Below are 17454 nucleotides of genomic sequence, written 5' to 3'. Positions count from 1 at the left end.
TTACTGAGGTACGTAAGACTTGTTTTTGTGTGCTCGTAAAGTAGTGGTTGAAGTCAACATAAAAAAAAATGATTGCAACACATTTTAATTACGTTATCCTTTTTCTTAACATTTGTATTGATTTTTTTTTTTTTCATAAAAAATGTTATGTTCGGAATCTGACATATTTCTGAGTCAAATAGGATTTTCAATAAGGAAAAAATGTAGGGCAGGACTTGATTTTATCCATCAGGACTCAATTATATTCTGAAAAGTGAATGTTAATGAAGCCAGGTGATTGAAAGGACTGCTGAAAAATTTGGAGCAGAAAAGTCATTTCAGATCAGATGGAATGAATACATTTAGATAAAAGATTGCAGATATATTTTATTATTATTTTTTCTTTTAAATAACCTGCACCATTGAATCAGTAAGACCAGGAACAAGGATTAAGAAAGTAAATTGGTCAATTAATTTAGATGTCATGTTACTTTCTTATCAAGGACAAATGATGACTTTGTAAAGTGATTTTGTAAAGTGCTTTGGTATTTTAGGGTTTGTGAACATTGCATGCATGGTTCAGCACAATGCTTAGAGGAAGAAAGCCAGGTAACCATGGCCACACAAGGCAATAAAGAAAACAAGAGTGCTATGATAAAACACACTGAAAAGGTTTCTGCCCCCTATCACCGACAAAATGCACCAGCAAAGAGGAGGAGAGGAACGCAGGAGGAAAGAGCAGGATAAACCCCCTGTAGCGCAAGAAAGGGGTGAGGGACACAGCGGGACATTTCTCAAGATAATGAGGGAGATGGAGGCAGTGTGTCAGTTCTGTGAGCAAAAAAAAAAAAAAAACATCTCAAGCAAAAGGTGACATGTACAGAACCAGGCTTTAGTTCAATCAAACCATTTCCTGCAGCATTTCGTGCCTTATTCTTGAAGCATTTTAGTTTTCGAATGTCATTATATTGTCATACTTATTTTTCTCACAGTATATTGGATTGAGTTTTGTCAGTTATCTTTTCTTTCATCCATATTTTAGTGACTCATATCTGGTATTAAATACGGCATTTATGCGATATCTAATCATCTGACCTGAAGTCTAAAAACTGGTGTCTAATTCTACTCTGATTTGACAATTTATAAAAAAATGTGGCATTAATATCAACTGTAACTGGAATATACATTTTTTTATCCATGCATGTCCAAACAAAGTAATTCTGGATCTGCGACACATCAAGCAGTTATGAAATAAATTGCTAAATGTATCATATACGTTTTTAAATGCACTCAAGGCTACTTTTCTGCACACATATTTTAACAGAATTTGAAGGACATGAATGTGGTCATATTATTTCCTTTAATTGATGAGCAGAATTGCCAAAATACAGCATCATGAGCAAGCATCTCTGGTGTTTTTACAAGAGAATTGGGAGAAAAGAATGGGCATGTCATGTTACAGGAATATTTCTGAATAGTTTGTTTTCACCTTCCATAATTAATATTTATAAACATATTTAAAAAAATAAAATAATGTCAAAATAATGTAATATTCCATGGTATTTATGTAAGGATTACTACTAAAAAGTTAATTAACAGTGTTAGATAGTGCTGACCATCAGCCTAGTGCATCTTTGTGGGTCTTTATTTAATGTAAACACAATGGATTATGTGGATTAATAAGTGGAGATAAACAAACAGGATAAACATTGCATATGTTTTTTATGTGTTCAATAAGCCTGGCGGTATAAATGCAGCCTCTGTGTTTGACTTTTAGAGATGAAGTGTGCTATGTTTTTTAAGTCCAAAAGACAATTTCCCATCCCAAATTACTGGGTCAAATTGACCCCAAATGACATATCACACTTTAAGCATCACAATTTGTTGTTTTTAACTTAGCATCGGTGAAAGACGTGGTGACACTGTAAGCATTTTACAATTCCTTTTTCAATTTGCAGAGGATGTCATAACGTGTCAGCCTGAAAGTTGACACTAAGTTGCCTTAAATCTGCGTTAAACTCTATAACGGGTCAAAATGACTCACCAGCACTGAAGGGGTACTGTAAATAGATGGCTCTTTGGCACTTTCAAAACCTTGAATGTTTAAGCATTCTGACAACATTGGCTCAACCAATAGGGTGAGTGTGGGGCACTTTGCCCAACCTAATGAAGACAAGGAGACTGTTGGGGAATTATTTTTGCAATTTAATTCTATTTTGTGCTCTTAGTGGAGAAGAAATTTCACACATGTAAGATATGAGGCAGTAAACAGAGAGAGTTTTTTTGCTTCTGTCAGTACTGTACATGACAAGCTTTTTCAGCTTACCATTTGTCACGACACACACACAAAAGGTTAGGATCCAAGTGCATTTATTAGGGGTAATCCAAAATCCGTAGTCAACCAGGCAAGAGTCAAAATCCATACAAAACAGTCCAAGAAACAATGGGACAAGAACTAAGAGGTGCTGGTAACAAACTAACACAGAAACAGACAGGGTATAAATAGACCAGTGCAAACAATGTGAGTGGGAACAGCTGTGTGTAATGATCAGTGATGAGTGACAGAACAGGATGATGGGAAATGTAGTACAAGAGGAAATGTGACAATCAGGGAAAGCGCTTCTAGAAAACCCAGGGAACAAACCAGACACTGTGACACCATTTTGATACATATTAAAAGCGTCATATCATGGCTCAAGGGAAATTATTATTTCCCTGATCTATTGAGATAAAAGAGTCATACTGTTACTTTCAGAACTCAAACTCCCTTCCCAGTGAAAAAACACAATTTATTCAAGCTGCAATGCATTTGAACACATGAATACTTGACTGCCCACATAGGCGAAGGGTAAACAAACTGCATGGGAAGGCTAATGCACACAGCAATCGGCTGCACCAACTGAAGTGATGTAAGATTGACTGCAGTCACTGATCTAGAATCAGATTTTCCCTTGTTAGAATTTCATAATTCCTACTAGGAAAAGTGCAATAGAATGCCAGTTGAAGTTGGCCATCAAACTTGGAAACTCATGCTGAAATCTCCAACTCTGAGATGCAGATGCATGACATCACGCAAACATGTTGGTAGCCAAGGAGATTGAAAGAGTTAATGATAAACATGAAATTTTCTTTAAAAATATCCATCGATGAGTCAAAGACTCGTAGTAAGTATTATGTCATTCATTCTATTCAGGCATCCCATCAAATCATAATCCAGCCTCTGCTTCATATTGTAAACACCAGACAATTGTCCTTCATCACTTCATTATGTCACCATTTTTATAATGGTTTAAACTGTAAACTGTTTATACTTGTCATTATATGATTGATGTTATTGATTTACATTTTGTTGTATTCATAATATTTTACTGCTATCCTTTCGCAAGGGTAGTCTGTCTGCACAGATTCATCTTTAAGCAATTCCACCATTGGTGGAAGGGATGTCTGTTTGCAAAGAAACATCAAAGGAAGCAATGCTTCCCTTTTTAAGCGTAATCTGTTTAGCTCAGACACAAAGATTTTAAGCATTGCCCCTTGTCCAGGGTAGTCTGTCCACATAGACACGTTGCTCACTTTCAGCCATTGCCCCTTTTAAAAGGGTAGTTGGTTTTCATCAGATCATCGCATGAAGCAATGGCCCCTTTTCAAGGGCAGTTGGTTCACATCAACACATGGTCGAAGCATTGCTCTCCTTTTGCAAGGGTTATTGGTTTGATTGTCACAATTATGAATTGACTGCGTTTTTTGCAAAAGTCCTTGATAGTCACCATCTAATTTTTTGCTTCCAGCAAAGGTCATTGTATGTTTTATTGTACTGTGTATCAATTACAACATTTACAACTAATTAATCATTTTTTTTCTGTGATTAATCATGATTAATTGGGATTCAATTATGGTACATGATAAATAACAACAATCATTATATATATATATATATATATATATATATATATATATATATATATATATATATATATATATATATATATATATATATATATATATATAATCAGTGGACAAGTAATTACTTATTACAAGTAATTTGGGCAAAATCTTATGCTGGTTTCCAGTGGACATTTTTTAAATAATACAGTAGGATGAAATGGGCAGATTCAATACATATAAAACTTTTTTTAGGCACTATACATACAGATATAAAACATTTTGAATGTTGAAGTCTAATTTGCTCAAGTTTAACTATTAACTATTATTTTTTCTGGCTGCTGTTCAGTCTCTTCAAGTGTAACGGGCTTCAGCCTGCTGAACGGCCTGGTCCTTCTCAGTCTCTATTGCGCGCATGCTGGGTCTCTCTAAGTTGGTTTCACTTTTGAAACAGGTTCAGATCAGTAAACGTTTTCACATGATGAGAAAAGATACAGCATCTTGCCCTTATCACATGCACACTTGTGGATGAAGTCTTCATTCTCCATACAGAAAATCCTCACCTGTATTTATTATGCCCGGGGAATGTGTCGTTAATATTTTAAAAATATATATTATCACAGAAATTAACACGTTAAATTTACCAGTTCTGATATTTTAGCTAAATCATTCTGTGCATAATCATAGATATGGGGAAGGTATTGTTTACACTTCTGCAAAGATATTGCACAAATAGTGCTCACCCTTTTGCAAGGGCTCAACATTTCACAAAAGCTAGTCTACCCTTCTGCAGGGGAAGGTCATAATTACTTTCATATTTGTAAGGATAAAGTATTTGCACACAAATATACAGGGTTATATTTGTATCATTTTTTTCTTCACATTCTGAAGACATGGGGTCGTATGTATAAATCCAATTAGAGGAAAATTCTAGCATTAAGTGAGTCAAAATTCTAAGAATGAATTTAATTTACTCTTATTCTTAGACTTAATAAGTGTGATTCATAAAGTTTCATATGTGTTCAGATTTGGTCTCAGCTCCTAAATTGTTCAAGAGTGCTGGAGAGGTCTCCTAACCTAGTTAAGAGTAGCACAATGACTGTTATGTGGAGAAAATACACACTACGACAAAGAAAGAATCTGTTGGATTTATGATAGTGGAATTTGGGTACATTTGTTTGTAGTTAAGTGAAATTAAATCCATCAAAATTGTTTGTTTTAATTGCAGCAAATTTTTTTAAACCATTTTTAACCAAATGGAGTGCCACAATAAAATATTGTTCATATGTTGAATGTCAAATGTATTAATAAATTGAACCGGGTTTATCTGAAATATTACATTACTGTAATGGGATTATGACAGTTTGGTTTATTATAATTTTATTTCCATGATTTCAGTTGTCCTTCAGTTCTTCTTTTTATATTTATATTTACATTGCAATATTTAGCATTTCGAGTTTTTGTAGCCTTCAATTTCCACATTGTTTGAGGATAACATCTGGCAAATGGTGGAATAATGTTTTAGAAATAAAATTTTAGAATTAATCAACAGAAAATAACCTATTTATCAAAATATTGTTTTATAATGGGTTTGTGGCAGGATGGAGCTGTGCCGTGATTCCACACACCCGGCCCCTAATTAGGCTGCACTGCCATCTCCGTTGGCCTTTGTCCTCTCGGGCTTAATCAGCCTAATTAGGGGCTGGGCGGAATCACAGCCCGGCCCCGCCTTCCACCCTGCCGCAGTGTTGCATTAAATCATAACATTTTAGTAGACATCCCTGTAGTCCTTATTCCACAACACTTAAGCTTCACCTCTGTCAGCTCTTAAGCATCCATCTTAGACTTTGCTGAAAGTTGCTCTTTCTAAGAATTATTTGACACTTAATTCAAAGCTTAAGACTAATATATATATATATATATATTCTTTCAAGATAAGCCATGGTATTTAGATACATTTTTGGGCCTGGTTTGCAGATGGAAATCCAGTTCATGACAAATATTTGCAATGTGTTCAGGTCTGGGCTTTGTGCAGGCCATTTTTTAATGGACCTCACTTTTTGCACAGGAGTATTGTCATGCTGGAACAGAAAAGGGCCCCATTCTACTAAACATGTTTGTTTAAGGACATTGCATTGATCTTCTGCACCTGTTAGTAATGGCTGTAGCTGAAATAGCCAATCCCATTCATTAGAAGGGGGTGTCCACATACATTTAGCTATGTACTGTAAATGTGTTTAAATTGAGGGTACACAGAAGTGTAAATACTGCACATACAAACTAATGTTTTTTTGTTAACCGAAAATAGGAAAATACAAGTCAATTAATCCATATCTTCAAACTTCATCTTTTGCTTATTTTGTCTTTCTTCCTAATGCCACACTCCACTGGACAGCTGGTTTTCAACGCCATCTACTGGACCCTATGGAGAATTTCCATTACACACTGCGTAAACTGAACTTGCATGAAGAGGAGTATGTTCTGATGCAGGCTATCGCACTTTTCTCACCAGGTACTTCAAACAAAGCTTAGCATTCACATGAACAGCCATGCACTGGCCATATACAGTATATATATATATATATATATAGCCTATATGTATAGATATCTCCTTGTTTTTGTATGTGTTTGAACACACACACACACACACACACATAATGGGTCACTATTAACACTTGGGCATAGAAAGTTGTTATAGGCCTAGTGTAACTAATGTGATTATGTTTGCTTATACACAGTGTGAGCATCAATCTCTTGCATTGGACTACAACTGGGTCCTGGCTCTGCTTCTGACACTAAATCAAATTTTACAAATGGTCATATTTCTCACCACAAATCTCCCCTTTTTACAAAGCTTTCTGATCAAGTCAAATCAGTTTCATTAATGTAGTGCTGAATCATCTGGTATCATGAATTATCTCAGAGCATTTTTCATTGAGCAGGTGTACACCATACATGTGCTGCAACTAACGATTATTAGAGCGATTATTCAACTATTCTGTGATTAATGCAATGATTCATCATTAGCTCTTATCCGATTATTCAGCATGTGTCCCGATTTAAAAGGTTATATTAAATATGCTTACAAACAATAAAGAGGACAAAATCATCTGTTAAAAATACCTAAATGACATTCACTTAATTAAAGGGAAAAATACTTTTTATTAAATGTAATTCAGTAAAGAAGTTCACTGCAAAAAATCTATTTCTATCAAGTGTTTTGTCTTGTTTTCCATTTAAAATTGTCTTAAAATTCTTAAAACAAGATACATTTACTTGAGAAGCAGCATATAAGATATTTAGACTTGCTTTAAGAGGATGTATCTTAAATATACAGTAAGTGTATTTTCTATATTAGTGTATTTTGATCACATGTTTATACTTCTGCTAGTGCAATAAAGACAAAATATACTTATATTCAAGATCAATTCTCTTAAAGCAAGTCTAAATATCTTATATGCTGCTTTTCAGGTGAATGCATCTTTTGTTAAAGGATTTTTAGATATTTATAATATTTATATTTTTAATATCATATTCAACATTCTCAGATAACAATTTTTTCTTCTGCAGTATAGTTCCTAAAGTAAATTATTGTTTTAAATGAGTTTTAGTTATTTATATTAGAAAACACTGTTTTGTTGCAGTGTATAATGGGGTGAAGACTTCACCTCTCTCATCTTTCTGTTCTCTTCAATCCATCTTTAACTCTCAAAAAAAAAAATAATCTTATTAATAAAGCTGCGTATATATATATATATATATATATATATAATAAGAAATGCACAGTGACATATATATTATGATTCAATATTCATGAGCTATCACGTTATAATCTATCTTTAGTAAGTGCGGGCTCGAGGGATGAGCATCCCCATTACAGTGTGTCTCTCAGCCGGGTGCAGTTTCAATACCACCCCCCCACCCCCCCGCTTAGATCGGGACATTCGTGCAACTCATAGAAGAGGCGCTGACCGCACAGAGAAATGCCAGTTTCGGAGTTTGTAGTATTTACATGACCAGCTTCCGTATTATTTGAACTTTAATAAAGCTATAACGCATTAAAACTGCATTTAAGATGTAACACCGGGGTGTTTCCTTTAAAAAGCTCCGACTCCACCTATTCCACAACAAGAGTGCTTCTGTATTTACTTATTGGATATTTTTGTATAATTCCCGCATACATTGCGATCTACATCATCTGAAGCTGTTTGGAAAGTTCAGAGTGCTTCTGGATTGTGATCTGTGTAATTCTTCCTCTCCTCAGTCAGACACGAGTTGCAGTGCTGCTCTCACGAGTCATCACTACAGTTTAATGTGATCTCATTTTATGTTTAATGAGATCAAACGACAAATTTGACAACTAAAATTATTGTCGACAATTTTTTATTGTCGACTTTGTCAATAACTTTAACTTATAGTTTCAGCTTTATACCAAACTCTTCATTAACATTAATTCTTCGAATTCTTATATTCACTCAATGATAGAGGCTGCTGAAGAACTACAAGATAAAGTTTGATACATAAAAATGAACGGTGGTTTGTAGACAACATTGTTTTGCACTGCCGCTAGCATCTTGCACTGCTCCTAACTAGCTTAATGTTACCTTACCAGCCCTCACCCCATCAGTTTGAAGAGCTCTTTCTTTTTTTTTTATCTTGCCTTTTCAGCGCCGCCTTTGCGCTTTCTATTGTCCATTTTAGCCTGTATCCTCCATCAACCACAACCACCACTGACTGAAGTTTACAAGTGACATTTCTTTTTTAAGCAAGGTGCCGCTATCGGGGGAGTCAAAAGATAATTATGTCATTAACCTGCAGGCTGCACTCTGTGAGTGGGCTGTGAAAAAATGACATAAAAAGAGTGGGCTGCTGTGAGTGCAGGCAGCCTAGGGACAGTATCCATATTTCAACCCAGTGCCATGACAACACCGGCCCTCACGGCCAAAAAAACAGACTGGCCCACCGGGAATTGTCCCGGTTCGCCCGATTAGCCAATCCAAGGCCTGGATGGAGATATATATGTATATATATATATATATATATGTGTCCATGTTTTAGTATGTGTTTGAACACACACACACACATATATATATACAGTATATACAGTGTGTGTGTATATATATATATATATATATATATATATATATATATATATAAATAAATAACAAATGCATACAAAAACAAGGACATACATATATATATATATATATATACAGTGTGTGTGTGTGTGTGTGTGTGTATATATATATATATATATATATATATATATATATATATATATATATATATACATAAATAACAAACATACAAGAACATACACTCACCTAAAGGATTATTAGGAACACCATACTAATACTGTGTTTGACCCCTTTCAGCCTTCAGAACTGCCTTAATTCAACGTGGCATTGATTCAACAAGGTGCTGAAAGCATTCTTTAGAAATGTTGGCCCATATTGATAGGATAGCATCTTGCAGTTGATGGAGATTTGTGGGATGCACAACCAGGGCACGAAGCTCCCGTTCCACCACATCCCAAAGATGCTCTATTGGGTTGAGATCTGGTGACTGTGGGGGCCAATTTAGTACAGTGAACTCATTGTCATGTTCAAGAAACCAATTTGAAATGATTCGAGCTTTGTGACATGTTGCATTGTCCTGCTGGAAGTAGCCATCAGAGGATGGGTACATGGTGGCCATAAAGGGATGGACATGGTCAGAAACAATGCTCAGGTAGGCCGTGGCATTTAAACGATGCCCAATTGGCACTAAGGGGCCTAAAGTATGCCAAGAAAACATCCCCCACACCATTACACCACCACCACCAGCCTGCACAGTGGTAACAAGGCATGATGGATCCATGTTCTCATTCTGTTTACGCCAAATTCTGACTCTACCATCTGAATGTCTCAACAGAAATCGAGACTCATCAGACCAGGCAACATTTTTCCAGTCTTCAACTGTCCAATTTTGGTGAGCTCTTGCAAATTGTAGCCTCTTTTTCCTATTTGTAGTGGAGATGAGTGGTACCGGTGGGGTCTTCTGCTGTTGTAGCCCATCCGCCTCAAGGTTGTGCGTGTTGTGGCTTCACAAATGCTTTGCTGCATACCTCGATTGTAACGAGTGGTTATTTCAGGCAAAGTTGCTCTTCTATCAGCTTGAATCAGTCGGCCCATTCTCCTCTGACCTCTAGCATCAACAAGGCATTTTCAGCCCACAGGACTGCCGCATACTGGATGTTTTTCCTTTTCACACCATTCTTTGTAAACCCTAGAAATGGTTGTGCGTGAAAATCCCAGTAACTGAGCAGATTGTGAAATACTCAGACCGGCCCGTCTGGCACCAACAACCATGCCACGCTCAAAATTGCTTAAATCACCTTTCTTTCCCATTCTGACATTCAGTTTGGAGTTCAGGAGATTGTCTTGACCAGGACCACACCCCTAAATGTATGTCTTTGTTTTTGTTTGTGTTTGAAATTTACAAATACATTTTACTGTAATTTCAACAATATATTTATTACTTTATCATTGAAAACTTAACAAATGTCTTTTTACTTGATAGTTTGAACATTTAAGTCACACTAAAAAAACTGTCTGTTTGTTTTTCATTAAATAACAAAACATCAAATCAAGTGGCTTTTATTTTAAAGATAGAAAAAGGATATATTTTTTGGAGGCACTGTCCAGTCATTTAATCTGTCACATGTGGTTTCATCTATAGATCGCCCTGGTGTAACTCATCACAGTGTGATTGACTGGAACCAGGAAATACTTGCCCTCACCCTGAAAACCTATATTGAGGCCAAAAGGACAGAGCCAGAGAAACAGTAAGGAGATAACTTTTCTTGCTTTCTGTATGTCATGTAACATTTCATAACTGTATTATATATATATATATATATATATATATATATATATATATATATATATATATATATATATATATAATATTATATATTATAGCTTAATTACCAAAAGTGTGTAAGAGTAGGGATCCATGATAAGTAATAGTTCTGTAATGTACTGTATGTTTGCTTAAGTTTACTATCACAGGCTATTTATTTCTTTGTTCATTGCAAGACAATTGAGTACTAGAAACATAGAAAAGGCTACTACATCAGTAGATTACATTTTACATTTGACAAAGAAGAAACATGGAAGTAAACTAGAGTAAGTACAACACATGAACATTATGATATGGCTCTTGCCATTTAAGTGTACTACTGAAATAATATGTCTATTTAAACTCAGTAGGTGCCTAAGAAAATAGAAATGTGTAGCTTATGTGTTGCGTTTGAGAGCCAGTTGCCTCATAAATATTTCAGAGTGGAAATTTGAATCCAGGGACCGTACGCATACGACTTCTCAGAAATGCTCCTAAGAATAGTCTTAAACTTTGAATTAAGTGTCAAATAATTCTTAGCAATGAGTAGGACTTGTGTACGAGTAGGAGCTTTTTATAAAGATGATAAAAGCAACTTTCAGCGATGTCTAAGACGGATTCTTCAGACTGACAGAGGTGAAGCTTAAGTGTTGTGAAATAAGGACTACAGGGATGTCTACTAAAAAATGGCCGCCTCAAGCACTGAATCAGCCAATAGTGAGTCTGCAATGGTAATTTTCCCCGGATGGTTTGATATGATTAAATCACTCATGATTATTAGGTTATTTTCAGTTGATTAATTCTTTGATTACTCAAATGAAAAAGCTAAATTGAATTTCCTGTATTTTCAAACATTATTCCACATCTTGCCCAAAACAATGTGCAAATTGAAGGCTACAAAAAATCTAAATGCTAAATCTTGCGATATAAATAGAAGGAATATAGAGAAATATAATGAGAAGGACAATTTAAATCATGGAATGTAACGATAATAAAACAAACTGTTATAATCCCATTCAATTTACAAATCTTCCATATGTCCAATATTCAGCATATCAACAACATTTTATTGTTGCACTCCGTTTGTTTACTTCACTCCATGAAGTAAGCCTTTTATATATTTATTTATTTGGCCTATCTGACAGTAATAATGACTTGTTTGTTGTTTAGGACAAGTTGTTTTGCAAACTTTGAACTGAAACTTACATGACTTTGAGTTTATAATATTTACAAATAAGAAAAATCTGTAAAATGTAAGTTATGAGCTGGGGTTAAATATCTCTCCAGCACATTAAACTGTGGAAGGAATCTGTTAAAACACCTGACACCCCACACAAAACTATAAGCTTATTAAACTGCTATTGAACTGCAATTAAAAATATATATTGATGGATTTCATTTTACTTAACTACGATACATTTTGCCCAAATTCCACTATCATAAGTTCAACAACATTCTTTCTTTGTCGTAGTGTGTATTGTCTCCGCAGAACACAGTCCAAATCTGAACACATATGATCCTTTATGTATCACACTTATTATTAAGTCTAGGAAAAAGAGTCAAATGATGTAATTCTCAGAATTTTGACACACTGAAGACTAAAAAGTGGCTTTCTAAATACAGCTCCTGGGGTATGTGACATTGTTAGGCGAAACAGATGTATTTAAAAGTTAATAGCACTCATTATATTAACCCAGTACTGAATGACTGTTTCTATTCCTGTGGGTATGAAAACATTTTCTTTCATTTAACTTTCTTTGATTTTAATCTTCTCCTTGACTAGTCTGCTGTACCCAAAGATCATGGCGTGCCTGACTGAGATGAGGAGTATTAATGAAGAGTACACAAAACAGGTGTTGAAAATCCAGGACAGTCAGCCAGTGCCACCGCTTTTGTTGGAAATTGTAAGCAAAGACAGTTAAGCCTTTACAGAGCTAATGCGACTCTAAATACAGGCCTTGAAATATTTAGCACACTATCAGTAGCTGTGCATAGTTGTGCTGCTTTTACCTTCAACTGAGGATGTTAAAGTTTGAGAAGCAGTCCAAACGATCAAGGACAAGGACTTACTGCTGAACAGCAGAATATTGTACAGTATATTGTGAAATAGTATTTTAATATTTGGTGTTTTGTCTCACTGAATGTAACCGTATTGCATTTTAATATGACAATCAATCTTTTTCCCGAGTCTATTCACATAAGAACAATTTATGTGGGTTCATAACCCAATGGAGGATGGCACAAATGATCTCTTACATTTAGAAGCCTGAAATGAGTGGATATTATAAAGGGATAGTTCACCCAAAATAAACTTTTGTTGTAAATTACTCACCCTTCTGTCATTCCAAACTTGTATGACTTTCTTTTATCACATAGAACACAAAAGGAGATTTTAGGCCGAATGATCAGCCACCTTTCACTGTCATTGTATAGAAAAATAAATTCAGTTAAAGTGAATAGCGACTGAGACTGTCAGTCACTAACATTCTGCATATCATCTTCTTGTATTCCACAAAAGAAAGAAAGTCATAGGGTTTTGGAATGACACAAGGGTAAGTAAATTAAAACATAACTAGAATTGTATTTTTAGTTGAACTGTTCCTTTTAAGTTTTGATATAAATATTTCTAGGTATTGTTCATATATTTGAATTTACCACCTTGATAACATCCCAAGGCTTTTCTGTTGTAAACTTTGAAGGGTATACAATGGATATCCTGTAAGAGAGACCATTACTATGGCAGCAAAGATCACAATGTGTCAAATCATAGCTATAAAACTACAATGTGATGCATACTAGTCATTTCTGTTTATGGTCTATTGATATGTCTTGAGAAATCTGTTTATTTATTACTAGTTTTTAAACACAAAATAGTGGTGTAAGTAGACCTCTTAGGTTTGTTTTGTTCAGGGTATGTATATAAAATATAAGTGCCAATGTCTGATGTTAGTAGTGATATTTCATCCAGACAATTAAGAATATTTACCTTCTTATGGGTTGAATTTCACGAAGAACATATCGGGGTCATATTTGACCGCAAAAAATAGGGCCTGAATAATCCTCATAACAATTATACAATGGCAAAAATGTAAAGGGTCTTAAAAAAGGCTTTGTTTTCATTATTCAATTAAATTTATTTCGGGGGGAAAACGACCCAGACATGTTCTTGACAAGCCTTGTGAGATTCACCCAATGATGTGTGGTTGGAAGAAACTCCAAAAACGTTCTCGGTAAGTGAATGCCTTTAAGTGCTTTTACTGTCAGTTGTGAGACATTACTAAATCTTTTTCACTCGGAGCACATTCAGGTTTTGAGATCCTGTTCATAAGCTAAGAGCAGATTTTGCTGAACAGATTTCATAATGACATTTACAAGTAATTCAGACCTTTTCTGACTTTTCATTTTGGCTTTAAAATGAACAGTTCACGACAATCGGTGTGAAAATGAGCTAGTGTCATATTTACAATGTGACAGTCTGTACGTGCATAAAAGCAGTAAGAGTATTTGGATGCCAGGTATCATTCAACTTGTTTTCAAATGCCTTTTGTTTGTTGTTTAGTGGCATGTAGTGCACATTAATCAGATGTATTAATTTATCCTTATGTAAACCGATGACGAATCCCAGAACTTGCGTCACAAAATTACCACATAATCAGGGGTGTAAAGTAACAAATTACAAATACTCGCGTTTCTGTAATTAACTACATTTCCCCAAGAATTTTACTTTAAGTAGTTTCAAAATTGTATACTTTTACTAGAAAATATTTTAATTGCTGTAACAGTACTTTTACTGCACTATATTCCCACTGTCTGTGTTCACTACTTCCCTGTCCGGATTAGTTTTGTATCTATCAACATGATTGGCTAGGTAGAGTCTCGTGACTCTCGTCAAATCAAATCACTTGCAAAAAACTTGAACGGCAGCTGCAGATCTGGCGCCAACTGTGGAGAATACCTCAAGCCTAGTTTACAGCTGATCATCTCGGCCGCACATGAAAGGGATTTTCACAGTGAAAAAGGCCAGTTGCTTAATCGTGTCATGTGAGTTTAACTTGCTCAAGCCAGATATCAGCATTAATCCTGCCTCTAATTTGAAGAAACATTTTGAGGTAAATTTCATATTTCTGCTTACTAGATTCTGTGTGTCTATAACGTAGCTATCACTGAGATTATTGGGCTGCTTTGAGAGATTAATGCAATATTATCAATAGGGCCAGGCAATAAATTGTTCTAGATATTTATCGGTAATACATCTAGAACAGGGGTGTTCTAGTTGTTTGATCTAGATTAAATATACATTTATAGATTGACTTTTTATTTCCTGACGTCTGTCGCTGTATGCTGTTTGATTGACAGGTGGCTAATATTTGACTGCTAATGATCAAATATACACTTTATAATTCTGCCAATGACCGTCTTGATGAGGATTTAATGTAAACGCAGTTGTTTATGTCTATAGTGAATTGAAATAGTGGGATAAAAAGCATATTGGCATCAAAATGTCAGACTTGAAGTGTACATGTATGTGAATTGAGCACTGTCTAGCAGGCTATATATCATATAAAGGCTATTAATCAAACAACATAAACAAGGAAACCACTGACTACTTTTGGTTGAATAACTTAAGTAGCTTTAAAAGTATTAATGTAATAGAATAAAACAGTGCCATTTTTAATAATACTGACCTCTGATGTACAGTGTAATAATTGTTATAATAAATTACCAAGAAAGTAGAGATGATAAAATAATTTATAATTATGCTTAGCCTTTATAAAGATCAACATTTGTACAGCAATACTTCAGCAGAACATTCCACCAGTCACAGACTCCAGAACATTGTGCATCATGCATCAGAATGAGAACACGACTATTTCTGAGCTTAAAAGATACAAGAACTAAATCAATGTTGAACATTGAGAATGCTACTTAAATAATTCACACAAAAAGGAAAATTATCTGATCATTTACTCACCCTCATGCCATCTGTCTATGACTTTCTTGCCTCAGAACACAAATTAAGATTTTTGGAAGAATATTTCAGCTCTGTAAGTGTATCTCAACGTAACTGAAGGGGTGCCAAAATGTTGATGCTCCAAAAAGCACCAATTCACTTTCATTGTATGGACCAAAAGCGCGGAAATATTCTTCTAAAAATCTTAATTTGTGTTCTGCAGAAGAAAGTCCTACACATCTGGGATGGCATGAGAGTGAGTAAATGATGAGAGAATTTACATTTTTGGGTGAATTATTCCTTTTTAAGCGTGATACAGCCCCTGTAGTAAACAGCTTTTCCCATGCCTGCTCCACATCCTCTATTGTGCAGGACACGACGTGCCAAGAGATCCTGCTTATTTAGCATATTTTTGCATTCCTTGCATTGTTTTGAACATGTTTTATGCACAACAATAACACTCTGTCGGCATTAAGGGAAATTTAGACCCTACATTTGATTTTAATGTGATTGTTTCATACATTAAGATTTAAAACGGTGATCAGTGTATTGAAAATATCTTATTAATCTTTTCATTTCTGTTTTCATGTCTCCCTTAATTTTTTGGAATCAGATTAATGTAGTGTTTATCATAGATAAGTGATGTATATTAAAAGTTGGCATTCAGTGTTCATTATAATGGGGCATATGTTTTGCAACTCAGTACTCTAACTTAAGTAGTTTTTAGGACAGCTACTTTTACTCACACAACATTTTATGGGAAGTAACAATACTTCTACTTGTGAATGATTTTTCAGTACTCTTTCCACCCTTGCACATAATACACTCAGGTTAACAATATTTTACTTTGGTTAGGAAGTGCCCTTCTCAGGAAAATAAAGTTTAAAATGTTATGAAACAACTTGCAGAATGTGTAATTGTCTTCATTTCCTAACATATCGTCATCATATAAAACAGCATGCAACAGAATCACATCTGAACGGACTGAAAAATGACTGAAATTCAAATAGTGGTGTAGTGAGACATTTCTGTGTGGGAAAATCAAGACACGTGGCAAATGCAAAGTCATTTCCAAGCTATCCTACTCTTTATTTAATGCAAATTACAGTACCAGGTAACTAGTCTCTGAATCCAAGTCACACCAAGGACCAAAATGGACATATTTACAAGGAAAGGAGACATTTAGCATACCTTCACAGAAAAAATTATATATTTAAAATAAACATTTCAGTCACAAACAGAGGCATTCAAGTAATATTAATGGTATACAGGTTGTATTTTTGTCATTTTTTTTTTGTTTGTTTGTTTGAATCCAAGACAACTTTTTTTCCCCAATAAGTGTATGTAACACGATAGTCTGTATTTAGCCCACAGTCCTTAAAACTATTTGATAACTTTTTGTCTTTTTTTTTTTTTAACTTATTTTGGTAATTATTTTTAACCTTTTGTGTCTTTACATAATTTACTCTAACTTTAGTCACAAGAAGTGGTCACACCATTCGTGGAAAGCAACACATCTATGGTAGCATATCTTACAAGCAAGCTTTACACAGAGGGTGCAGGGTCGAGGGAATGATGTGACATCTCTACTGCGTACTGTCGGCTGGCCAACATTCTGTGCATTGCCGAGATAAATGAGAAAAGAAATAAAATCATTATTGCCCCCGGGGATGTCGCTGTAACAGTACATCACAACACACTCATAGTTGGTTCACTTTGGTAGAGGAACAAGTGTCAAACATACATTGTGACAGTGGTAT

The 17454-nt window shown here is 34.9% G+C and overlaps 1 protein-coding gene across 1 annotated transcript in view; it reads left to right on the top strand.

Annotated features, from left to right (window-relative positions):
- LOC127658575 (nuclear receptor subfamily 1 group I member 2-like) overlaps window positions 1-16589 on the top strand; it is a 49175-nt gene extending 32586 nt beyond the window's left edge. The window contains exons 7-9 of the mRNA XM_052147940.1: window positions 6257-6373; window positions 10582-10687; window positions 12527-16589. Coding sequence (XP_052003900.1) covers window positions 6257-6373; window positions 10582-10687; window positions 12527-12665 — 362 coding nt within the window. The 3' untranslated portion in view covers window positions 12666-16589. The remainder of the gene's footprint in view (window positions 1-6256; window positions 6374-10581; window positions 10688-12526) is intronic.
- Window positions 16590-17454: the final 865 nt, after the last annotated feature.

Source organism: Xyrauchen texanus, chromosome 18, assembly GCF_025860055.1.
Source record: "Xyrauchen texanus isolate HMW12.3.18 chromosome 18, RBS_HiC_50CHRs, whole genome shotgun sequence".
Taxonomy (NCBI): Eukaryota; Metazoa; Chordata; class Actinopteri; order Cypriniformes; family Catostomidae; genus Xyrauchen; species Xyrauchen texanus.
Note: the sequence above shows the minus strand (reverse complement) of the source record. Positions and strands in the feature narration are given on the sequence as shown.